General features: G+C 47.0%; 1 protein-coding gene and 1 long non-coding RNA gene across 6 annotated transcripts in view; one reads left to right on the top strand and one right to left on the bottom strand.

The window, feature by feature from the left end:
• The first annotated feature begins 2219 nt into the window (after positions 1-2219).
• Positions 2220-26217, top strand: part of LOC309526553 (transmembrane protease serine 12-like) — a 44098-nt gene continuing 20100 nt past the window's right edge. The window contains exons 1-6 of one of the 5 annotated variants that reach the window (XM_082212792.1): positions 2220-2622; positions 4531-4735; positions 6101-6366; positions 8071-8216; positions 16308-16550; positions 19715-19840. In XM_082212792.1, coding sequence (XP_082068918.1) covers positions 2526-2622; positions 4531-4735; positions 6101-6366; positions 8071-8216; positions 16308-16547 — 954 coding nt within the window. In that variant the 5' untranslated portion in view covers positions 2220-2525 and the 3' untranslated portion in view covers positions 16548-16550; positions 19715-19840. Of the gene's footprint in view, positions 2623-4530; positions 4736-6100; positions 6367-8070; positions 8217-16307; positions 16551-16859; positions 17675-18697; positions 18820-19714; positions 19917-21739; positions 22006-24921; positions 25068-26217 lie in introns of those variants that run through there. The other 4 variants (XM_082212793.1, XM_082212794.1, XM_082212790.1 and 1 more) reach the window with 4 other exon arrangements.
• LOC309526672 lies at positions 20442-21733 on the bottom strand. The gene is made up of 2 exons (XR_014216820.1): positions 21559-21733; positions 20442-21420 (listed from the first exon to the last, which is right to left on the bottom strand). It is a non-coding gene; the product is annotated as an uncharacterized lncRNA (long non-coding RNA).

Below are 26217 nucleotides of genomic sequence, written 5' to 3'. Positions count from 1 at the left end.
TGCAAACAAAATTCATTGTGTTGCATTCTTAAAGTAAATCCACAGTGTTTTGAAGAAGTAGGGCCTAAAGTATTGGACAGTTTTATCTTAATCATTGCTCCCTCTGCTGATTTGTTTATTGCAATGTAATCACACCATATTTCTTCTAAGCAGCTTTGTGTTAATCTTTTAAAAACGAAACACCAGCATCTGTTGTAGGGTGCAGTCTGAGTAAAAGTGCAGTGCCTTGTACTGAAAAAGTTTGGTAAGCTAGTATTTTTTAAAGTTGAACAAAGGCCTGTATCACTTTAAAACTTCAGAACTCTCCATATATTGAATTTGGATTCCTTATTACTTGAAAAAAGAGAGGAGCAGTCACCCATTTGTTTTAAAAATATACACAAATCATTGAACTAAGCAGTTGTGTGAAGATTGTTACCTATGTGCAGGGCCCAGTAGATTTAATTTCTGTGACAGAATGGTAGATGTAACATTGGACTTGCCATGAAGCTTCATTTTCTGCCTGGGATGGACAGGATCCTCAGATGGTCTGTCCCTTGTACTAAGCAGCACTACACAAATTATACCTCATGTTCAAGAGCAACCAAGCTGAATATGCCAAAGACGTAACAGCAAACCTCTAGAAACAGGAGAACATGGCCAAGCAAAAATAATTGTATTGTCCTGCCTAGTGGAGTGAGTGGAAGGGACAAACCATCCAAGGATTCCCTCCTCCATTGCAAGAAAATATATTCTGTTAAATTATTATTTTAAAAGATACTGATGACCATAATAATCTGTGACCATCCACACAGCTGTTTTTATTTTTCCAATACTGCTACACATCAACATGATATCAACTAGATCAATGTGCTACAACAGAACTAAAAAAAGTTCCTGCCCATCTTCCCTCCTCCTCCATTGTGGACCTCCTGCCCCATCCAAACAATGCAAGACGGGTAATAGGCAACTCATTAAGTAGCTTTATGAAAAGAAGAAGGCTGAGCCAGAAACATGCCAGAATTTGCATGCATCCTTCCTCCTGGTCAGCCTCATCCCAGTCCCCTGGCATGTGCTGGTCAATGTCCCTCCAACAAAAGAGAAAGCAGAGGGACAACTCAGCTATTTGTTTCTTTGATGGGACAATCCCATTAAGCTTTTGCCGTGCAGTTGCGTCCATACTGGCACTGCATATAGTGCTGGATGAAGCTTGACCCGAAGTTCAGCCTTCTGTGGTTCCTACACAGAAAACCCACCTCCTATAGCTCTCTGCAGTGTGGTGGGCATGCCACTGGTACTGAAGGAGCTTCGGCTGGGCAGTTTTCTTCATTCATAAATGAAATAAAAAATAAAATGGGGGAGGAACTGTGCCTGGCAGCTGCTTGGGAAAGGAGGAACAGGAAGTGATTACTGTAAATCAAATCGCTGGTAATGCTGTATCTTGGTGCTTGACTCCACGCTTTGCATTGTGACAGGGGCCAGCTTCGATCCCAGGCACCTCCAACAATGGTCTGTCTCAGTTTAAGTGTTCCCTATAAGACAGCCAAACCAGTACTTCCCATCCCTGTTGCCTTAAGCTCCCTGAGGTCCAGCTCCGAGGGCCTTCTGGAGTTTCCCTCACTGCAATAAGTGAGGTTACAGGGAACCAGGCAGAGGGCCTTCTTGGTAGTGGCGTCCGCCCTGTGGAACGCCCTCCCATCAGATGTCAAGGAAATAAACAACTAACTTTAAGAAGACATCTGAAGGCAGCCCTGTTTAGGGAGGTTTTTAATGTTTGGTGTTTGTGCTTTTAATATTCTGTTGGGAGCTGCCCAGAGTGGCTGGGGAAAGCTAGCCAGATGGGCAGGGTATAAATAATTTATTTTTTATTGAATTTATATACCACCCTATACCCAGAGGTCTCAGGATGGTTTACAGAAAATATCACAATATATAAAATCAAAATAAGAATAACACAATACCCCCCCCCCAAAGAGCCACATTTTAAATGTGTATAGGATTCCGATCAGGTCAACCAAAGGCCTGGTTAAAAAGAAATGTTTTTGCCTGGCACCTAAAGGTGTATAATGTAGATGTCAGGTGAACTTCCCTGCATTTCACAGACTTAATTATCAGCAAAACCACACCCATCAAGAAAATGTGTAAGGGCCATCAGCCTGATATGATGATGACGGTTTTATTTATCTATTTGTTATATATATATTTACAAAGTACACCACCTTTCCTCCTGGTAGCTACTCTGAACGTTGCAAAAGCCAGCTTTCCCCAACTCGTTGTTAATACGCAAGTCCTGCACCTGAACCCTGTCAGCTAGTTATTATAAGAACTGCTGAAGGATTGGGGTCGGTATTGAAAATATTTTGTTCTTCCCTTGGCGCCCCCTTTTCCCTGCGCAGGCTTCCCTCTGTCCCACAAAGACAAAACTGCGAAAACGCTCGAGCGCGAGGCCTCCGCGCGCCCCGTCACGTGACGCGCCCAGCGTCGCTCCGGCCGAGGAGCGGGAAAGGCGGAGGGTTGGCCGCCATTTTTTTCTCCCTCGACGGACGATGCGCCATAGGCTTCGCCCCGCGCTCTCACTGGCTCTGCTCGTGCTGCTGTATGGACCACCGCCCGGAGCCCGGCCTTCCGGGGTCCCTACACACGGTGAGCCCCCGTTCCCGCGAAGTGCGGCGCCGACGTCGAAGCCGCTTGTGGGCCGGGCAGGTTCCCTCACATTTGAGCGCTCGGGCGCCGTCACGGCCGAAGCTAGTAACTGCGCCTGCGCATGGAGTACGCTTCACCCTCTCTGAACTACAACTCCCGGCAGCCTCCAGTACAAAGCAGGTGGCGTTTCGGGTGTCAGATGTGAAGGCGTGATCCTTCACGTGGGAATCGGACAACGGATTTGCACGCGTTGTTTTGCGTAGAGTTTGAGGCACGTGGAGCTGCTTGTGAGAGTCCATTTCTAGGCAGAGGGACGGGGAATTGCCGTAGTTAAGGTTTAAGTCGCAGCGGAAAGATGTTTCTGAAGCGCGTCTCTGCATGGACACGCTTTTTGCAAAGGACACCATTAAGCCGTGTTACGTCCAACGTTGCCCTCTGTCGGCATTTGTCCTAATTTGCCCAAGTTCGGAGAGAAGCGCACGTCAGCGGCAGCACCCACTTTGAGGTGCTGTTTCAAGGGTGCTGCCTCCACAGCCTCTGGGCTTTTGTGCAAGGACAGTGTGATGATCTTACGATATGATCATAACCCGGTTTATCTTGACGTTACATTGATAGCAGGCATTTTTTGTGAAGGGGGGGGGATGAAGTGTATGCCAATCAATATGATGTAGCCTGTTAGCGTTGAACTGTGGCTATGGAGGGGATGCGGGTGGCACTGTGGGTTAAGCCACAGAGCCTAGGGCTTGCCGATCAGAAGGTGGGCGGTTCGAATCCCCGCGACGGGGTGAGCTTCCGTTGCTCGGTCCCTGCTCCTGCCAACCTAGCAGTTCGAAAGCATGTCAAAGTGCAAGTAGGTAAATAGGTACCGTTCCTGCGGGAAGGTAAAACAGTGTTTCCATGCACTGCTCTGGTTCGCCAGAAGTGGCTTAGTCATGCTGGCCACATGACCTGGAAGCTGTACGCCGGCTCCCTTGGCCAATAAAGTGAGATGAGCGCCGCAACCCCAGAGTAGGTCACGACTGGACCTAATGTTCAGGGGTCCCTTTACTTTTATGACTGGGGAGACCTGAGTTCAAATAGACACCAAGAGAGTAATCTTAAGGAGTTAATGGAATTGGACTGACCAAGCTGAGTGAAGCTCCAAGTTCAGCCCTAAAAATGGACAGCCTATGTTGAACATGGAGCTTCACTCAGCTTGGTCAGTCAAGTACCATTAACTCCTTATACTTAAGATATATAGTCCAACTCCTCCATGAATTGACCAGCTGACCTGGAGATCCACTGGATTTTAATTTGCACATCCCTGTGGATCTTGGGTTTGGATTGTCCCCTAAGCCACCAAGCTCCCTGAGCATGACAATGCTGTTATGTGGATAACATAAGGAGGGAAGACTATGAATACTGCCCTGATACTGAATAAATTGTATTACCGTATTTTTCGCTCTATAACACGCACCCGACCATAACACGCACGTAGTTTTTAGAGGAGGAAAATCCGTAGGCATGCCACCCGTAGGCATTTCCTCCATAACACGCACAGACATTTCCCCTTACTTTCTAGGAGGAAAAAAGTGAGTGTTATGGTGCAAAAAAATATGGTATATAAACAAAGCACATGGATTATGCTGTCTTTTGAACATTGGGATATCATCCTGTGAGTATGTGTCCTTTTATTCTGAGAATCAAAGAAGCTGTGAAATTATTTTGGATTCACTTCTGATAACAAGGGATGGTGAGTCAAAATGGGTTTGCTTCAGCTCTCCAACAGGTGGCCTGTTTAGGGAATTGCTGTACTGAAACAAACAGTTTAAAGCAGTGGCTCTAAGCATTTTGTTGGATGCAGATTGTATTTTATGGAACACTTACATACATTGCATCTCACCAGTATAACTGTGTGGTTTTTTTTAGGTTGTGGAACAAGGCCTCTTATAGATGAGAAAAAAACTGGGACTCAGATAGTAGGTGAACATGAGGCTCAGCTCGGGGCATGGCCATGGCTTGTTAGTCTTCAAATTTACCGTGTTTTTCAAGGCGGGTATCGTCATAGATGTTGTGGATCTTTAATTAGTAACAACTTAGTATTGACAGCAGCACACTGCATTAAAGAATGGGTGTATGTATCTTTATATTTTATCTTGTCCATTTTAGGTATAATGGGGAAAATGTGTGGGTTCTTTTTTCTCTCTTTTTTCTTGGTTGCTTGGCTGTAGCCTGTCTTGATGTCAGTATTCTGTGCACATCATTTTGGTAGGCTTCTCACAAATCTTAAATAATATCATTTTATGAATACAGTTTCCGAAAACATACTCAGAGTAAGCTATGTTTAAATCATGGGTCCAGTGCTTTAGAATTACTGCATACTGTATAAGAATGTATTTTACACTATTTGAGATTTTTGTGTATTTTACAAGTCACTAACGCTGCTGCCAGGGGTGTTGAGGCACCTTCAATTGTCCATGTTGTCCAAGTGATGTGTCATCTCATGAAGACCTGTGTAATTGATCCAGTGCCATCAGTTCAACGCTATCTCAAATAATACTCAATCTTTCTTACATTTTCCAAAAGGAATAAGAATGGCGGGTTGCACTGGATCTGAAGCGTGTGATTTAGAACTTAAAGATGCACAAGTTCTGAATGGTGATTCATACAACCATCTTAAAGAATTTCCATTGGGGGGGGGCGTTTATTGATTTCACTGGACCTTAAGAAGGTGTAGCTACACATGGTGATTCAACAACTTCATCACCAGTATGTGAGGTTACTAAGCAGCTTAGCTTATTCATGGCGCTCTCAGCACTTACCCCATCCTGCCAGGTTCTTATACTGTTTTTCAAGGGTGATTCTGGACTTTGAGCAGCAGTTTCCCATACCAAATAACTGTTTATGAAGCTTCACTCACTCAATTTCAAAAAAAAAACCTTACCATGCAGCATGAGACAACTGCTGCTCAATAAACGCAAGGTTAAATTACCTGTTGAGCACATAGAACTTGCTCTGATTCTGATTATAGTTTCCATGAGGAATTACAGTGGTACCTCGGTTCTCAAATGTAATCCGTTCTGTAAGACCATTTGACTTCTGAAACATTTGATAACTGAGGTGCAAAGGGCTGGCTGCAAGCTCAAAGAAGAAAATTGAATTGAAAAACATGCAGCAGAAGCTGTTTGACTTCCAAGGCACGTTTGAAAACGGAAGCATTTACTTCTGGGTTTTCGGTGTTTGGGTTCTGAAAGGTTTGTCAACGGAGATGTTTGAGAACCGAGGTACCACTTTATTGCAGTCATAAAATCAATCCCCTGCTGAATGAAAAGCCAGTTATAACATTGCTATTTGTATGGAATAGTTTGCCAAAATAATTTCAATAATTTCAAGTGGAATTATTACTGCATGTTTTGAGCTTTCTTATGGTGTTGCTCAAAGTTAAAATTCTCTTAAGGAGCAATTTTGTATTAACCATACAAGGGGTTTTTTGTCCTAGGAACCCAGAGTACTGGAGAGTTGTGATTGGCTTGCGTCAGCTTTATAAACGTCATTCTCATACTATAAATCGCCGGGTGAGAGACATTGTGGTCCATTCTCATTTCAAAGTGAACAACTATGACAATGACATTGCCTTATTTGAATTAATAAAGTTTGTCGAATACGATGACTATATTCAGCCCATCTGCTTACCTGACATTCCTCTTCTAGTGACAGACAAGAACCCATGTTATATAAGTGGATGGGGGAAAAAAGAGGAGAAAGGTAAATCTTTTGTTTCTGTCCCTTCTGAATAATCTAATATTAGTTTAGTGCAATGTTTCCCAAACTTGGGTCTCCAGCTGTTTTCGGACTTTAATTCCCATCATCCCTGACCACTGGTCTTGCTACCTAGGGGTGATAGGAGTTGTAGTCCAAAAACAGCTGGAGATCCAAGTTTGGGAAACACTGTTTTAGTGAACACAGAAAGCTTTGTTGACATCAATACATTAAGATTTATATCACCTGAGGAAAACCTGGGTTTCGCTTGCTGCTGGCTGTCAGGATGATACATAAATTTATTGAAGTTCAGTTTTGTTCCTAGTCTCATTATTGACTGGGCAATGTTTTTTTGGGGGGGAGGTGGAACCCCAAATCCTTAAAAAAGCCAAACAATTAAAAACTGGGAGCAGGGATTGAACATGTGGGCTCTGTGGCCCCACCTAAACTCAACCACCATCAGTCTCTGCAGTGTTGTCACTTTTTACATCCTGTACTCTTTCTGCCCTGAAGTGCATCCATTTGGAACTTAGTTTTGAAAGGAAGCATTCTCAGCATACCTGCAGCCCAGCAGAGAACTTTGAAGTCTGGTTTCTATCTGGATTTTCACTGTGTCCATTTGTTAGTAGGTATCTTTTGCAGGTGCCAGAGGGTGCTTGCAGGTGCAATGGTGTCCCCCACAGATGTAGCCCACGGCCAGCAATTATACCACAAATTGTACTTGCTTACAACTTCACCTCCTCACACGCACACTTTTACATGATCTTTCATCCCAAATCCAGGTGGGGTGGGTGGAGTGCCCAGGAACAGATGCCCAAAATTGTCCTGGTCCTGTATTGCCTTATGAAACATCTCAGCCTTATTATACTGCTAGAAGTCTCCTCCTGTGGTTGACCCATGTCTGTTGCTTATATCAGTAGCTGGCAGAATGTGTTAAAGTGGGAAATTGTGGACTCCTGATTCAGTAGGGGCAAGAATGATTCCGTTGCTAATGACTTTGGAGGTGTAGCCCTGTTTCCTAGCACCATTTGTTGTTGTTGTTAATCGTTTAGTCGTGTCCGACTCTTCGTGACCCCATGGACCAGAGCACGCCAGACACTCCTGTCTTCCACTGCCTCCCGCAGTTTGGTCAGACTCATGTTTGTATCTTCGAGAACAAACATGCACCATTACAAATGATTATTTTCTCTGATGTCTGAGAGGTATACCCAACCTTTCCTACAGCCTCTAGAATATCCTCAAAGGTACCATAGAATTGCACTGTATTTATGTATGAATTGTTATCCATATGCATGATGTGGTCTCGACTTATTGCACCATCTTTACCCCCAGGCACACAGGCTGCTCACTTAAAGATTGCATCATTGGAAAGATATAAAAGGAAAGTACCAGAGTAAAGAAAAAGAAAAATACAGCAGCCTGCCAATCTCATGTACTGTTAACAAAATAAAAAATAAGAACCCCCACAGGTCACACGGTATGACAGTCACGCAAGGATAAATGAGATCACATCTACAGTTTCATGTTTTAGCTGACAAAATTTTCTGTTTCTCCAAAATGTTAGAAGGAATTCTAAGCCTTGTTTGATAACACATGTAGATTCTGCACAAGGGGATGAAGGTCTGCTGCATCAGGCTTATAACATTTGTACTGGACCCAGAGGGTTGAACACAAACATACTTCCAGTAATACTTTGTGTTTTCTTTACAGGTGATTTGAAATATATATTACAAGAATCTCAGGTAGACATTATACCACTGTACATCTGTGCCAGACATCCCTGGTATTCAGGGCATGCAATATCAAGAGATGTAATTTGTGCTGACTCTGCAAGCGGACATGAAAACACCTGTCAGGTAAAACAGAGATATTTCCATTGTAAACCACGTTGCCAACAGATGCTGTCATGTGGCTTGCTTAGACAAATTATATTGCCCAGTAGGATGTCAAAGTAAGGTAAAGGTAAAGGTAAAGGTACCCCTGCCCGAACGGGCCAGTCTTGACAGACTCTGGGGTTTGTGCGCCCATCTCACTCAAGAGGCCGGGGGCCAGCGCTGTCCGGAGACACTTCCGGGTCACGTGGCCAGCGTGACAAAGCTGCATCTGGCGAGCCAGCACAGCACACGGAACGCCGTTTACCTTCCCGCTGGTAAGCGGTACCTATTTATCTACTTGCACCCGGGGGTGCTTTCGAACTGCTAGGTTGGCAGGCGCTGGGACCGAGCAGCGGGAGCGCACCCCGCCGCGGGGATTCGAACCGCCGACCTTTCGATCGGCAAGTCCTAGGCGCTGAGGCTTTTACCCACAGCGCCAAAGTAGCACTAAGTAAATTTACAAAATAAAAATTAAGATTACATTGTGTGATAAAATAGACAATAGAGACATCCATGTAAAATTCAAGTGAGATAATATTGTTTGTGAACGTGCTCTCAGCACTGTAAAAATCTAGAACACACACAAGTTCTTGTCTGCAGATTCATAGACTTAAAAAGGGTGGGGAGGAGAGGGGACGTGAAGGGGAAAAGGGCAACTACTTTTTGTACTATAGATATGGAAAGAAACTGATTCCAGTTGTGGTTGAAAACGTGTTACCATTAATACCAATTTTTCATCAAATATAACTATAGTAAGCTCACAACTTGTGCACATTCAGTTTTATGTATGTGGCAAAAAATAAAAAAGGGGATGGGGTTCCAGGGAAAATGATTTTGGCCGCCCCACCTGCCAATGAACCCAGCAGGTTTTGACTGTACGCAATTGTCAGAGCTGCCACCCGGTCCCAGCTCACACAGGACCACGCTCGCCAACGTTCACTTTATAAGAGTCTTTATTGTGTTGCAAGTTTCATTTCCGAACTGCAGCGTGCAGCTCTACACCTTCCATTCTAGGTCGACGAAGTCTCGTCTGACTCTCCGCCCCCTGTGCACCAGCTTAATACCCTAGCCTTGCTCCACCTCCTACGTCTCTCCCTGCGTCTCTGGGTCCCACTGCTCCTCCTAGTCTCCTCCCTCCTAGACTCCTCTGACGCTGAAGACCCCCCACTTCCTTCCTCCTCCTTTCGGCGGGCTTTGGGACCCGGCTCCCTCTCCGGGCTGCTTGCTGCGCCAGCTTCCTCTGCATTTGAACTTGGCGCGCGCGCCCAACTCCCTGCCTTCCTCTTAACCGTTGCCTCGCTCTCTGAGGAGGGCGTGACCACCCCTGACTCGTGCCCTCCCTCCTGCTGACAGCCTCCGGAACCCGATGCCTGGCTACCTTCCGCCCCGCTGCTCTCAGTCTTGAGCGTGGGTCCCGACTTCCAGCTGCTGCCGCTCTCAGTTATGAGCGTGGGTCCCGACTTCCAGCTGCTACTCTCTGAATCTCCTCTGTTCCCTTCCTCCTGGGGTGTCCCCCCGGATCCCCCCCTAGCTCTGCTCACTGGGGCTCCCTTTTGGGAGTCCTCTGACTCACTGCTTAGGCTTGGAGATCTCGGGTCGTCATCATCACTCATTCTCCCTTCGGATTCCTCCCCCTCGCTCTCTGTTTCCTCCCTTCTCTGCGTCTCTGCTCCTGAACCCCTGACATCCATCCCCCCCTCGAAGCCCCCCCTTCCCCCCTCCCCGCTTTCAGGTGTGGGTGCTGGGAGCTCCATCATCACGGGAGGGAATGCCGGATACAGTTCGCTCCCCGTGGTTGGCCGCCAACTGAAGACCTCCGTGTCTTCCTCCTCGCGGTCGTCGACGTTGACCTGTTCCGCTTCCATCTCTGTACCGCCGTGCTCGAACCCAAGGTCCTCCCCGAACACGTCCATGTCAGTCTCTGCGTCGGTCGCTCGACCTGGCCTCTCCAGCCACTTCCGGCGCCATTGCTCCTCCGGTCGATCGTCCCACCAATACGAGGTGTCTGACGCCGAACCCGCCGGTGATCCTTCTGGGGAACGGGTGCTCAGTGCGGGTTCCCCGTCCGAGTCGAATCCCCGGAACGTGCTGGAAGAAAGTGTGGGCGTGAACAGCCAGTCGTCGAAGAAGCTCGCTGGCATGGGTCTGTGTGGGAAAAGGGCATGAAACTCGTCCTTGAGCAGGGGCTCCTCCAAAGCGTAGTCTGGCACCCAGCTATTGGCGCTGGCCCGGGTGCCCTCTCTGGCTAGGAGGTATTCGACTCCCTCTTCCCCCCATCTGGAGTCCAAAATCTCCGTGACCTCGTTGATGGGGTCCTGCTGCGTCACCCCCCCGGTCTCCGTCCGCTCCCGGAACGGACTCGGTGCCGTCCCTGGCTCCTGGAATCTGTGAGGTGCCTTGTAGGGAGTGAGCACCGACCTGTGGAACACCGGATGCATTCTGGAACCCTCCGGCAGCGCCAGCCGGAAAGCTACCGGGTTGATCTGTGCTTCGACTTGGTACGGACCGATTTGCTTGTGCCCCAACTTCTTTTTGGCTAGTGACCTGGTCGGCACTGCGTGGGCTGCCAACCAGACCCAGTCACCTACTTGGATCTCTTCGCCAACTCGCCTGTGCTTGTCAGCTTGCACCTTGTAGGCGTGCTTAGCTAGCTCCAGCTGCCGTCTGAGTTGATCGTGGACCGCCTGCAACTCTGACGCGAACGCGTCCGCCGTCTGTGGTTCTCCTTCCCCCACTCTCTCCAGTCCTGGGAAGGTTCTGGGGTTCCTCCCATTGTTGGCGAAGAACGGCGTCACCCCTGTGGACACGTGCTTCGTGTTGTTGTAAGCGAACTCGGCGAGCGGCAGGTAATCCACCCACGTCGCAGGTTGTTGATTGGCATAGCATCTCAGGTACTGCTGCATGATGGCATTGACCCTCTCTGCTTGCCCGTTGGTCTGCGGGTGTCTTGCTGATGCCAGATTGACCTTGACATTTAGAAAGCCCATCAGCTTCTGCCAGAAATTCGAGATGAACTGGCGCCCGCGGTCGGACAGGATAGACCGCGGCAGACCATGCACTTTGAACACGTGATCTATGAACAGTTTGGCGGTTTGTTCCGCCGTGGCCACCTTCGCACACGGAATGAAATGTGCCATCTTGGTGAACAAGTCCACCACCACTAGTACAGCTGTCTTGCCTCTCGAGCTGGGTAAATCCGTGACAAAGTCCAGGGCCACCCTCTCCCACGGTTCAAACGGCGTTTGCAGCGGTTCTAACAGTCCCGCCGGCGGTCTGTGCACCGGCTTGGCCCTCTGGCAGGTGTCGCACCTCGCTACGTAGTCCGCGACCTCCCCTCTCAGCCTGGGCCACCAGAAGTCTCTCGCGACCAATTCCACCGTTTTTTCCGTGCCAAAGTGACCGGCCGTGGGTGCGTCGTGCAACTGTTGCAGTACCTTGGCGCGAAGTTCGTCTCCCGGCACATAGACGGCCCCCTTACGGAGGAGCAAGCCGTCCCGCACCTGGAACTCGTCTGTGTTAGCCGTGCCTCTGTGCACTTCTGCCATTTTCTCTTGCGCGAATGAGTCGTCCCGCAACGCCCGCCGCACCGCATCCAGGTCTACCGTAGCTGAGGCACACGCCCACGCCGTCGGTGCGAAGATGTACATGGCCGCCGCTGGCGTCACCTCTTCTAGGTATTGCGGTTTCCGGGACAGTGCATCCGCCATGATGTTGGTGTCTCCTGGGACGTACTCTATTCGGAAATCGAAGTCCGCAAAGAATTCTGCCCAACGTATCTGCCTCTGGTTCAGGAACTGCGCCGTGCGCCAGTGCTCCAGATTTTTGTGGTCCGTGCAAACCTGCACTGTGTGCTTGGCGCCGATCAGGAAGTGTCTCCACGCCTTGAACGCTGCATGAATGGCCAGCAACTCCCTGTCCCAGATGGTGTAGTTCTGCTCCGACTTGCTGAGCTTCCTGGAGTAGAACGCTCCCGGCCTCCAGACCCCCTGCGGGTCTCGCTGCAGCAGGACAGCTCCCACGGCTCTGTCTGACGCGTCTGTCTCTACCCTCAATGGTTTACTGGGGTCGATATGCAGCAGTTGCTTTTCCGACGCGAAGAGACGCTTGAGCGTTTGAAAGGACTGCTCCGCCTGCTCCGTCCAGACGAATTTCTTTTTCTTGGAGCTGAGCGTGTCCGTAATGGCCGCCGTCTGCATTGCGAACCCTTTGATAAATTTGCGATAGAAGTTGGCAAAGCCGACAAACCGCTGGACCTCCTTCCTGTTTCGCGGGCTCTTCCAATCCAACACCGCGCGAACCTTGGTGCTGTCCATGGCCAGCCCCTTGTCCGACAACTTGTATCCCAGGAAATCCACCTCCGTCGTGTCGAACTGGCACTTCTCTAGCTTGGCGTACAGTCTATGTTGTTGCAACCTCCTCAGCACCTCCCTCACGTCGTGATCGTGAGCTTGCTGCGATTCAGAGAATATCAGGATGTCATCCAGGAAGCAGACGCACTTCTTGTAGAGGAGCCCCGCCAATACGTGATGCATGAAAGCTTGAAAACAGTGAGAGCCATTTTGTAATCCAAAGGGCATAACTCTGTATTCGTAGGTGCCCAGGGGCGTGAACATGGCTGTTTTCCACTCATCTCCCTCCCGCATGCGGATGAGATTGTACGCCCCTCGTAGGTCCAACTTGGTGAACACGCGTCCCTTGCGCACAGTCGCGAGGAGGTCGTCTATCCTGGGCATGGGGAAATCAGACGGCTTGGTCATCTGGTTTAAGAGGCGGTAATCAACCACCAGCCTTTTTTGGGGCGTGTCTTTCTTTTTCACGAAGAAAACAGGACTGCCCCCCACTGCCTTGGACTCTCTGATGAAGCCACGCTCCAGATTATGATCAATGAACTGTTTGAGTTCCTGCATTTCGTCCTCAGACATGGAGTATAGCTTTCCCTTAGGCAGCGTCGCCCCCGGCAGGAGGTCAATCTTGCAGTCATATGGCCGGTGAGGGGGTAGCTTGTCCGCCTCCTTCTCGCAGAAGACTTCCAAAAAGTCCGCGTATTTGTGGGGAACTGTGTGCAGCGTCCCCAACTGTAGCTGCGATTCTTCCCCCTCTCCCTCCTTTCTGGGTATGATGCAGTGTTCAGCACAATAAGAAGAGCCGAAGATCAGCTGTCGCTGGTACCACGCCAGCGTCGGACTGTGCCTGTCCAGCCAACTCATGCCCAAGACGATGGGAGTGTCCGACAACTGAGTGACGTTAAAGCTGATGACTTCTCTGTGGTTACCCAATCGCATCACCATTGGCGGCGTTTGCTGCACCACTTGCCCCCCTAGTAACTCTCTGCCATCCACCGTGACGACTTGCAGGGGCAGAGTGGCAGGCAGTAGCTGTATAGCATGTCGCTGCACAAAATCCTGCGCCATAAAATCTGCATTACTCCCAGAGTCCACCGTGATTGGGACGTCTATCGTGAGTCCATTGGGCAGCTGGAGCGATGCGGTTAGTTGCACTACCGGTTTGGGCGGGAGGGGGTCTGTGGGTTGCAAGATCTCTGGGGACTGCTTCACTGATACGTCTGGCTGGGCCCCAGGACTCCTGTCTCCAGCCAGACATCGTCGTTTCCCTGCAGAGGTTCTTTGTGCTGTGTAGCTGTTTCCACCTTAGCAGTGGCCGCAGTGTGCTTCAGGCTCCTCTGGGGACACTCTTTCGCCAAGTGTTGAGGACTTTCGCAGATGTAGCACTTCCTGGTCCCTCTAGGAGTCTTAGATTTGACTGCACCCGGTGCTAGGGCTCTGGTCGCTGACTGAGCCCTGGCACCTCCCACCTCCATAGGTTCTACTCCCCCTCCTGGCGGAGGCGTGGATTGCGCACGCGCTGCTTCTCTGGGAACGAAGGAAAAACTTCTCGCTGCTTCGCACCCACTACGCCCCTCCTCCCTGGCCCATGGGCGTTCTTCCAGCCGCACTCCCGCAGATAGCGCCCTCTGGACCACCTCCTGCGTGCTCTTGGGTCTCTCCCCTCTCGCAATTTCGTCCTTCACTGGGTTGCTCAGACCCTCCCAGAAAAGATCTCTTACTGGGGGCGAATCTCTGTCCCATTCTAGAGCGCTGACGAGTGCGAAAAAGCGGGCGTGGTACTGTCGCACGCTCGCCTTCCCTTGTCTCAGTCCATGTATCTCTCGTCGCGCAAGATCCACATCTATGCTAGATAAAAAGCAGGTATCCATCGCTTTGATAAAGGCATCCGCACTTCGAAGCGCTGGATCCTTATCCCTCCACAAATTGCGCAGCCAAGCTTTAGCATCTCCATGCAAATGGGATAGAATAAACCCCACCTTCTCTTCCTCATCTCTAAAGTCCTTTGCCAGCAGTTGCAGTGCACACAGCACATCTGCTCGAAAATTGGGGTACTGTTGCAGGTTCCCATCAAAATGCTGCACCAGACCTCCTGATCTCCTTGCCAACCCAACTCCCTCCGGCTTGGGTCCCGTTTGTACCTGCTTGGTAAACGCTTCAAACCTGGCATGGAGATCTCTGTAGGCGAGCGCTGCTTCCTCCTCCCGTTTTCGGGATGCTACAATCTCTGAGTTTAATTGTGTCACTGCCTCTTGCAGAGTTGCAATCCGCTGTTCTGCCGTCATGCTTGCCGATTTGTGAGCTTGAGTCCAGGCACCCCTCTTCACCCCTCGCTGCGGTGTTTCAGGCGCCTGGAACTTCTTGGTAGTGGAGACGAGACTTACTGTCAGAGCTGCCACCCGGTCCCAGCTCACACAGGACCACGCTCGCCAACGTTCACTTTATAAGAGTCTTTATTGTGTTGCAAGTTTCATTTCCGAACTGCAGCGTGCAGCTCTACACCTTCCATTCTAGGTCGACGAAGTCTCGTCTGACTCTCCGCCCCCTGTGCACCAGCTTAATACCCTAGCCTTGCTCCACCTCCTACGTCTCTCCCTGCGTCTCTGGGTCCCACTGCTCCTCCTAGTCTCCTCCCTCCTAGACTCCTCTGACGCTGAAGACCCCCCACTTCCTTCCTCCTCCTTTCGGCGGGCTTTGGGACCCGGCTCCCTCTCCGGGCTGCTTGCTGCGCCAGTCTCCTCTGCATTTGAACTTGGCGCGCGCGCCCAACTCCCTGCCTTCCTCTTAACCGTTGCCTCGTTCTCTGAGGAGGGCGTGACCACCCCTGACTCGTGCCCTCCCTCCTGCTGACAGCCTCCGGAACCCGATGCCTGGCTACCTTCCGCCCCGCTGCTCTCAGTCTTGAGCGTGGGTCCCGACTTCCAGCTGCTGCCGCTCTCAGTTATGAGCGTGGGTCCCGACTTCCAGCTGCTACTCTCTGAATCTCCTCTGTTCCCTTCCTCCTGGGGTGTCCCCCCGGATCCCCCCCTAGCTCTGCTCACTGGGGCTCCCTTTTGGGAGTCCTCTGACTCACTGCTTAGGCTTGGAGATCTCGGGTCGTCATCATCACTCATTCTCCCTTCGGATTCCTCCCCCTCGCTCTCTGTTTCCTCCCTTCTCTGCGTCTCTGCTCCTGAACCCCTGACAGCAATTTTGGCTTTAAGCATGATCCCTGGAATGTAACCCCCACATAAGTTGCAGACCTCCTTTAGCTGAGTGGTGAAAGGGTAAGATTAGAGGAGCCATATTTTTTTTTCTAATTTGAACACTTGTACCACTTTGCTTCCAAACAAAAAAGCAACGTGAAAGCAAAAAGGGGTGTGTTTGTCTTTCACATAATCTGTGCATCACCATCACCACCACCATGTTATGAGAGCTAAGAATTGTTAGAACATATTCTTAGGATTTTCGCTTGAAATTAAGTCTTAAGTTTATTGACCATGTAGCTGGACTTTTCAGAACACATGATAAGGTTTTGTAAGCAACTTACCTGCAGGTACTATAACCCAGCCAAAGTGAGATTACCCAATCAAAGATTTCAAGATTTATCTGTGTTTCCTAGAAAAGCATTGTTTTCTTTTGACATGAAATGCACTGTTCAGACTGATTAGTTTACAGTCCCTCTGCATACTAAAACTTTAAAATACATAAGCAACACTAAAATTTTCATTTTATATTTTTCATGTTCCAGGGGGAGAGTGGTGGACCTTTGATGTGCTATTTCCCAAATGTTTCCAAATATTATTTGATAGGAATCACCATCTCAAGCGTTAGCTGTGGCCAGCAAAAGTATCCAGGAATCTATCTTGGTACAAGTCATTTTTCAGACTGGATAGTTTCACATCTACGTGGTAAAACCAGCACTGTGAACATTAAGCGTGTCCTGATCTTTTTGACTGTGAAGTGGGTATTCTTTCACCTTGTTCTATAAAAGGTAAAGTTCCTCAAAAAGCCCACAACTGATTTTAATATATTTAACAGTACCAACCCATTAGTCAGCTGTTGGTTTGTTATTTAAATTCAATCAACCCTAACTGAAAATATTTGTTCTTAATCTGAAAAGAAATAGTCATAAGGCAATTTAGTACCTATTTAGTTGACAGTAAGCTTCACTGAATTCAGTGGGAATCAGTTCTGACTAGATGTAGGATTGCACTGTTATTAGTGCATTTAAAAATATATAATTTGTATAAGGATTATTATTATTTTGATAAAGCAAACAAGTTGATGTTTACCATTAGTACAATTAGTGATCTGTGAAATCTTACGTGACAATTTTATTTGCAAATAGCATGGTGGGGACCATTTTTCAGCAGGAGGTGGGGCTTCATTTTTAGAGGTAACCTTTGGGGAACTGCAGACCGGATGGGGCCAAAGCCAAATACACACACTGAGTGGCTGAGCTGGGGTTTCTTCATTTTCTTTCCCTCCACCTCCTCCCAATGGCTAGAGTCCTCACCATTTCATTTCACTTTGGAGCGAGCCATGGAAAAAGAGGAGGGATGACGTGAAGGAGGTTGGTGGAGCGAAGTGAGCACATATGAATTATGGGATGGAACATTGCGATTGGGCAGACAGATCAGACTCTTGAGTAGAGGTTCCCTATCTTTGGCACGTAGGGCTCAGTAAATTAGAATCTGAGTAGAGGTTCCCCATCTCTAGCCCCCTTCCTTGCAAGTGCTTCCCATTACACACCTCTCCCTATTTTCCAAGCGTCTTCCTACATTTACTGGGGAGAAATTCGCATACACCAAAGAGAAAATGCGCAGGGAAGCACAATTTCATAAAACGATAAAGGGAAAATGATGGCAAGGGGAAGTGGGAGATGAAAACGCGGTGAAATGTGATTTAAAAGCCTCGCGCGCGGCCGCTTCCTGCCAATCATGTGGCGTTTATGTGACGTCAGGGGGCGGGGAAAGAGCCGCCCGCCGTTTTTCTAGACGATGCCGCGGCGGTGGCAGCTCCTCTCTCGCCCCTCAGCCGCTTCCTTGGTGGCGGCGCTAGTGCTGCTGTGCGAGGCCCCGCCGGGGGTCCAGCCCTCTGTCATCCCTACGAAAGGTGGGCCCGGCTGCCCGGCTTTGCCGTCGAGGAAGCCGGCCTCGGGCAAGGTTCCCCTCACACCAGGGCGCCCCGAACGCCGGCGGAGGCCGCTCTTGCTGCTGCGCTTGCGCGCGGCGTCCTCGTCCGGGTGGGGGGGGCGGGAGGGCGAGGAGAAAGCTCTCCGAACTACGAGTCCCGGCAGCCACCGGGTCACGTCCGCAGAAGCCGACGTTTGCGCTATATTTGAAAGCGGCGCGCTCTCCCTAGCGGGGACGCTGCTCACATTGCTGGGCCACGTGCATCTGCCGCGAGGGTTCGCTCGGGCGGAGGGCAGAGCAGCGAAGCCCCTGGCCCTCCCTATCCTCCGCTGGCAAATGGCGCTGACCGCAGTTGGCGGAGTCGAAAAGCCCCGGGGCTCACGGCTGGTATCTGCGAACGAGATTGCATGGGTGTTGTTTTTTGGGGGTTAAATCTAGCGGGGAGGGTTCCGTTGTTGAAGTAGCCAGGCCAGCGGGTGGGGTCAGGCCAGTGGCCTGGAGTGAGGAGGAATCAATGGGAGAGAGTGTATTGCGAGCTGGGCTAGAAGCAGGCCGAAGAGGGAGAGCCCCGCCTGGTTCCAGCTTGAATCCAAGGCTGGGGCTATGGGAGAAGAAAAGCCTTCTGGGGTGTTAATGCTTGTGAGCCCCTCCATCTTGGGCCCAGGTTAAATACAGTGGTACCTCGGGTTACATACGCTTCAAGTTACGTACGCTTCAGGTTACAGACTCTGCTAACCCAGAAATAGTGCTTCAGCTTAAGAACTTTGCTTCAGGATGAGAACAAAAATCGTGCTCCGGTGGTGCAGCAGCAACAGGAGGCCCCATTAGCTAAAGTGGTGCTTCAGGTTAAGAACAGTTTCAGGTTAAGAACGGACCTCTGGAACAAATTAAGTACTTAAATTCTGTTAAGCTCCATTCCGGAGCCCCGTTCGCATCCAGAAGCAAACAGTAACTAGTGATGGCACGTCTGCTCGGCGCACGTCTCTTTTCGCCATTTCTGCGCATGCGCGTGATGGTATTTTGCGCGTATGTGCGAGCGGCGAAACCAGGAAGGCGCTCCATTACTTCCGGGTTGCCGCAGAGCACAACTCGAACGCGTTCAACATGAAGCATATTCAACCCAAGGTATAACTGTATATGTATATTATACCCTCAAACAGTGCTATTTTTCTAGGAAAGGGGGTGCTGGAACTCACCCTTGTTCTCTTAATAATGGCAATGGCGCCCACCTGAGAGGTGCCTGAATTGAGTTCCAGGGAGTTCCGGCTGAGAAAAAAAGCCCCGCCCTCAAGACACCACACAGGCTCCTGTATCCCTCATTCCAAGGAAACCGAACCCTGGGTAAAGAGAGGGAATCCTGCACAGCTCGAAAGTTGGGGTGGCAATTAATGCCCATTTTTCTCCCAGTCTCATTCCTTTTAGCATTACAGTTCAGTTCTACCTTCCTAATCTCTTTAACACTGAATTGCCTCAAATGGCATATTGTTAGCAATGAAAATAACATCCTTTTACTTTAATATCAAATAATGAAAACAAAACATGATCTACTTGCTTATTCATGTATTTCTGATGATTGTTTACCAAATGTGTCTCATGCAGTAAACATACACAAACCATTTCTCTTTTAAAGACCTTATTGCTCTTTTTCTCTTAATGTTAGAAATTAAGTCCTCTAACACTGCAGGATAATGCACTTCATATCCTTTTTCAATTCCTTTAATTAAAAAAAAAATAATTACGTTTCAGGGGGGGAACATGGAAAAGTGCAACACAGTCTTCATTAAGTTATGCTATCTGTTTAATCTTACTTTGAATTTCACTCTTTATCTCCTAAAAATATTGTTTGACTTCTTTTTTCTGAATAAAATTAGGTAAAGTTTAGAACAGTCTTTGCATGCTTATCTGAGTTCTTCACCAGCAGGAATATCGCTCCTTTGCCACTTTTTTATCTGAATGCCTCATTTTATGAGGCACTTAACAAGCATGACTTTTCACCAGTTTAACTGTGTTTTGTTTCTAGCTTGTGGAACAAGGCCTATTGTGGATGAGATACCAGCAGGGTCTCGGATTGTAGGTGGACATGATGCTCAACTTGGAGCATGGCCTTGGCAAGTCAGTCTTCAAGTTTTCCACTATGGCATAGGATATCAGCATATGTGTGGTGGATCTTTAATTAACCACAACTCAGTGCTGACAGCAGCACACTGCATTAAAGAGTGGACGTATGTATCCTTTGATTCTGAAAGTTTTCCTATCAATTTTAGGTGAAAGAAAAATATGCAAATACATTAGCTGAACTTGAAAAAATCTGTAAGACAAATATTTGTACATTATTTGTGAATCCATCTTGTCTCCCTGAACTGGTTTGTCAGACTAGACTGCAAAGGTACTGCTTAGAAAGTTACGGCGTGCGTTTGTTGCATCTGCTGCAGTTTGCCTGGGAAAAAATACCAACCTGTTCATGATGATAAGATGCTTTATTATTTGTCCTTTTAAATTCTGCTTTGCAATATTGATCATGCTCACCCTTATAAAAATTCTGAATAGTCAGCTTAGTCTAAAGCAAAATAACTTGCCCTGGCTGTATAAAGAGTATATAACAGAAAAGAGGATGATTCCACATTTTCCTGATAATCTTTTTTATTCAGTGAACTACACTGGTTCTCAATGCTCTTAACATTGCACTCCCGTTTTTTTTTATTTTGCTCACATTGTTTTGTAGCAAGGGTCACAAAACTTTCACGTAGGTCCTCTTCAAGCATTCATAATTTGACTGAAGTAAGCTTGGGAAGGGGAAGAGCGTGCATTAGCATTTTTCACACAAGTATAAGACGCTTCCTCTGACAGTTGCCCTGGAACTGCCCTGGAGGGTGGTAGGTTTATTTTGGGGCTGGGGACAGACAGCTAGCAGGCTCTTCCCTTCCATCAGCAAGAGTTGCATTCAAGTACATTAATAATGATTTTAAAGTAAATAATAGGTGTAGTGATGGTAAAGTTGGCACTCTAACCCACTGCTGCAGTCCAAATCTGGATTGAGTGCCACCATGCCTGCTATTTACATGGATTTAAAAAACCTCCCATTCATGCCAATGGAAGCTATTCTAATAATATTGGCCATGGTTTCTAGTAAGCAGCTTGGAATAGCCATACCCATATGGATTCACAAGCCACTTGCATAGCTTCTCTCACTTTCAATAGGTCAGCAGTTTAGGCTTGGACAGCTGCTGCTCAAGAAACTGCTGTGGGAACACACCCTTATTCATACCATTCTTTGGCTATGGACTTTATCTTCCAAATTGCTGTGATTATTTTTGTTTCCAAAAAGAACAGCTTTCGATGATTCTGAGTAGAATTTGCATAGGCAGTAATTGGCATGAGAAAACCATCCTTCTGCTGAATGGCTCAGATAAGAAAAGCATTTGCACTCATTATTAAGCACAGTAATTTTGTCAGCCGGATAGTTCAGTTGGTTAGAACATGGTGCTGATAACACAAAGGTTGTGGGTTTGATCCCCATAAGGGACGGCTGCATATTCCTGCATTGCAGAGGTTTGGACTAGATCTTCAGGGTCCCTTCCAACTCCATGATTCTATTGTACTGTATCATTGTAAGATTCTAAGTTTGCTTGAGGACAGTTCTTGAACTTAATTGAATTATTGCTGTTGCATACGTTACAAATTTGTTTTAAGAAGTATTACTCTTATCTGGACATAATATATGTGTTACTTGTTATATTTATAATAATAATAATAATTTATTATTTGTACCCCGCCCATCTGGCTGGGTTTCCCCAGCCACTCTGGGCGGCTTCCATAGAAACCAAAAATACAGTAAAATATCACAGATTAAAAACTTCCCTGAACAGGGCTGCCATTATGTTATCATTTGGAGCAATCTCAGCCATTCTCTCATCGTCTGATCAGAGTCTGGTTGCATGCTTAATGGTTTTGTGGGGGATGTGAAGGAAGAGACAACTCTCAAGTCTCAGTCTGTAAAGTTGCAATTTTATAGTGATCATTGACTTCACAAAGGATTTTATTCTAGGTTCCCCGAGTTTTGGAAGGCTGTGTTGGGACTGCATCATCTTTATAGGTACCAGCCTTATACTGTGAAGAGCCGGATCAGGGCTATCATTATGCACTCCGATTTCCAGGAGAAAACCTTTGAAAATGATCTTGCCTTGTTTAAATTAATGGACTCTATCAGATTCAATGATTATATTCAGCCCATCTGCTTACCTGAGGCTCCGCTTCTTATGACCAATGAGACTTCATGTTATATAAGTGGTTGGGGAAAAACGCTGGAGACAGGTAAATCTATACTTTTCTTTTGTTGTTGTTGCCAGCAGTGAGAAAATAAACTTGGATTAGCTTGCATGTTCTTTATTTGCAGTGGATGGAAGTGATCTAGGAAAGGGTTGCTTTGAAGGTAGAGCTATGCAAATTCTTGGCCCCTTCAGTGAGAGGTCCTTACATAGCTTTAGGAGGTAATGGAGCTAAATAAAAACAAGATTTACAATCCAAAAACCCATTGAAGTGGGAATATTGCCCTCCTCTGCTGAAAACATACGCAGAAGATGGAAGGTTATCCCCAGACTCTGTTGATATTGAATTGCTACTTCTGGGAGTCAAAGATACTGCTGCCACTTCACTACCACAGCAAGACAACTTTTGGGTGTACAGTATGTGTATCTCCATCCAGTGAAGAGAATAAACATTCACAGCAAGTCCAGTGTTCCTACCTTCTTTAGTAAGAATTTTGGATGGATGCTATCCAGCCATGAGACTGAAAATGTCACCCCTAGTGAGGTGCTTTTCTGTGAACAATTGTACAGAGCACTGCTTGTTAGATCCCCCACGTACTGAACTGAAATTTTCAGTTTAAAGCACTGAACAACAGAAGAGATGTCCCAAGTGGAGAGATATCTTAGCAAAGTTGTGCTTCATGCACTAGGCAGATAATATGCCTTTATGAACCTTGGCAAAATGTCCTTGAAACTTTTTCTGGTAGTGGAAAAAAACGAACAACCCCACTTGCTCAGCAAATGTGCCACAAATAGGAACATAGAAAATTGCATTGCGCTAGGTCAAACTATTTGTTTCCCATGTCTATTATTGCCTTCTCTGACTGGCAAAAACTCTGCCGGGTGCCTGGCAAAGATCTTTCCTGAATCACCTGCCTTTGGCTATAGGTGCCAGGAATTGAACATAGGATCTTGTGCAGGCGCTGCCACTGAGCTGCAGCTCCACCTCTGCCTTATCTTTTCCTTTGTGGTGTTTTAAGTTTATAGTGAAAAGGAAGTAACACTTTCTCTTGGCTACTGTGGAATAATGTGTGGGTCTTGGAAGCAACGCACAGTGGATATTCTTGCACAGATAAGCAATGTCTCCAGTTACAACCAGCTAAAATAAACCTTCAAGCCTAACACTTTCATGGGTTGGTGGTCTCAAAAGGCTTCTTGTAGGAGCTCCAAGAACCTTATGCAGATTTCATAGGTGATGATATTCTTATAGTTGGAGAAACTTCCATAAGGTACTTCAACTAAAGATAACCAGAGATTATCTACTACCTAGCACAGGATCTGGGACTCTGCATTTGAAGGTGCTTGGATAAATACTATGTTCTAGTTTTCTCTCTAATTGTTGAAGAGTTGGCCCTGGTGTCAGCCAAAATGAAATGTTTCCTGTTTGGGATTTTTTTTTTTTTTTGCCAGAGCCTGCCCCTGAGCCCCTTTCACCCCTTTTTGCAGCCAGCTCTTGTTTCTTTGCTCTCAGCAGACATGTGGTAGAAGTTTACTTTGTCGGAGACAGAGAAACTGTCAGGTGGATGAATGTTGCAGCCAGTTGTCAGTACAACAAAATCGTTCACAATGCTGTAAAAGCCTTATCACCTTGTGAACCAGGAAATTATTTGCATAGTCTTACCTTCAAAGCTGGTGGGAAAAGTAAACCTACTTCAGAATAACCATTTCTAGTTGTGGTCAAGTAAGTTTAGTGATTTCAGGTAAGCTTCTTTGCTGTAAGTGCATTTGGGGCTACAGTGGTGCCTCGCAAGACTAAATTAATCCGTTCCGCGAGTCTCTTCGTCTTGCGGTTTTTTCGTCTTGCGACGCACGGCTCTTAGCGGCTATTAGCGGCTTTAAGAAAAAGGAAACAAACTTGCAAGAACTCACAAGACGTTTCGTCTTGCGAAGCAAGCCCATAGGGAAATTCGTCTTGCGGAACGACTCAAAAAACGGAAAACTCTTTCATCTTGCGCGTTTTTCGTCTTGCGAGGCATTCGTCTTGCGAGGTACCACTGTATTTCGAACATTGCTCAGAGGATGTTCTAGAGAATGGCAAGCTAGGAGTCACAGTTCTCTGCTTGGCATACCTGGGTGATACAACAATTTGTCACATTCATACATTATGTTTAAACATATACTAAAACTTCGTCGGTACCTTGGGTTACATAAGCTTCAGGTTACAGACTCCACTAGCCCAGAAATAGTGCTTCAGGTTAAGAACTTTGCTTCAGGGTAAGAACAGAAATCGTGCTCTGGCGGCGCGGCGGCAGCAGGAGGCCCCATTAGCTAAAGTGGTGCTTCAGGTTAAGAATGGACCTCCGGAACGAATTAAGTACTTAACCCGAGGTACCACTGTACAATCTTAACCACTGCAATGTGTGAAATAGCTCTTCCTTTCCCTGTGACCTGTTTGTAGCAAACAGTCCCACAAGTCCGCTTTTGTCTGTCTGCAGTAACGATGTAAAGTTCAACTTTTCTCATCATGTAAATAGAATGAGCAAACTGGGAGGATCCTGACTGACAACTTAATGCAGTGCTGGGATTAGTTCTGGTGATGGTAATATTCATCCAGTCACACTGACTACCCACTTTGAAGATTGTGCTGCTGGAAAGATGAAAGGAGAATAGGGCACACTCAAGGATTAAGGATAGTATATTCAAAGCTTCGTATGCACCCGGGGTCCGTGTTAGCTGCTGAACAGTATTCGTTACAACCTCAAGGTGTTGGAAGGGTTCTTAAGCTTCATTTTGGCAACAATTGTAGATTATCTTAGTTCTGCACAGGAGATTTAGAAAATCTAGTGCCCAGTGCACTACTGGCCCAAAAACTACTGGCCCAAGAGTTGCCAATATATAAAGCCCCTTTGTGTATTGTTGTGTATATCAGGCAATATTAAACAAAAATAAGCATACTTCCAGCTTTGTCTTGTTTTCCTTACAGCTGGAAAAAGACATGTATTACAAGAAGCCGAAGTAGACATTATTCCAATGCAGCTCTGCAATAAGAATGACTGGTATGGAGGGGCACTCAAAAAAGAAGACATGCTTTGTGCTGGCTCTGAAAGTGGAGGTGTTGACACTTGTCAGGTAAAGATGTCAGGATGTGTATATCATTTTAAGACATGACATATCACTGTATACTGTGGGTGTTAGGTCAAGTTATTGTTTTGTCCCTTAATAAATAGCAGTAACACTAAAGCAGTTAGGAAACCCAAGACATTCCTTGAATTCTGAGTTAGAATTCTATTCCTCTGTCTGTTTCATGATTATATAAAACCTCATAAGGAATACGCAGAATGCAATCAAAGCATAGAAACTGGTATATAGTACTTCATTTGATAAAATAAGACATTAAGGGTGACACTGTAAACGCCAAGCAATACCTTAATTTCATACTCTTACTAGTTTTTTTATTAAAAAATTTTCATACTTAGCAAGGGTGCATACATCTGTTTTCAATTCAGAGTCCTTTCTCACTTTCAGTGTCAGAAGGAAGGGAGGTAGCGATTTCTCATTTGTTTGCTTAGTGTATGTGCAGTGTGTTTGTGCCAGTGTTGCAAGGATAGGTTTTTGATTATGTCTTTGTTTTTGTTGACGGTGTGAGAGGTTTGAGAGCCCAGAGCATGGTTTGTTGCATTTAGCTGATTGCAGTGAGTTTTGTTTGTGTGTGAGGGGGGTGTGTTTGGTTACATATGTAATAAAGGGAGTGGGGCAAAGACATCCTCTCTTGTTTGCCCCTATTAAGTTTCAGTTTGCTGCTTTGCTTTTCTAGTAGGGCTGTTTCCCAATATAGTTTGGTACCAGTGGCCCATGTTTACTCCTGACAGGTCCCTCCAGTGTCTGGTTATGACTCTCCTATCTGCTGAGAGTAAGTGGCTTATGAGTTCTTTGTAGTGTGAGTGTGTGTTGTTGTCTTGGAAAATATTCAATAGGGCTAGTTTTGGAGTGGCCTCTAATACCTGTTTTATTAGTATGCATATTTCTTGTAGGACTGATGTCCAAAAGGGTTGGATTTGGGCGCAGTTTTAATCTGAAATCTTAGGCACAGTATTGCGCTTAGAGCTCAGAAACTGCTTGCACTAATGAAATTCCTTGTCGCAAAATGCACTTAGAAAAATGAGTTTCGAATGCTGTCTAAAATTAAGGCTCGGTGGTGGTGAAAAAGTCAGAATATTTATTTTCAGTTGGATCATTTGCACCACTTTTGACCGTTCATGAGAGGTACAGTGGTGCCTCG

Source organism: Podarcis vaucheri (genome assembly GCF_965113315.1).
Source record: "Podarcis vaucheri genome assembly, chromosome: 2".
Lineage (NCBI taxonomy): Eukaryota > Metazoa > Chordata > Lepidosauria > Squamata > Lacertidae > Podarcis > Podarcis vaucheri.
Note: the sequence above shows the minus strand (reverse complement) of the source record. Positions and strands in the feature narration are given on the sequence as shown.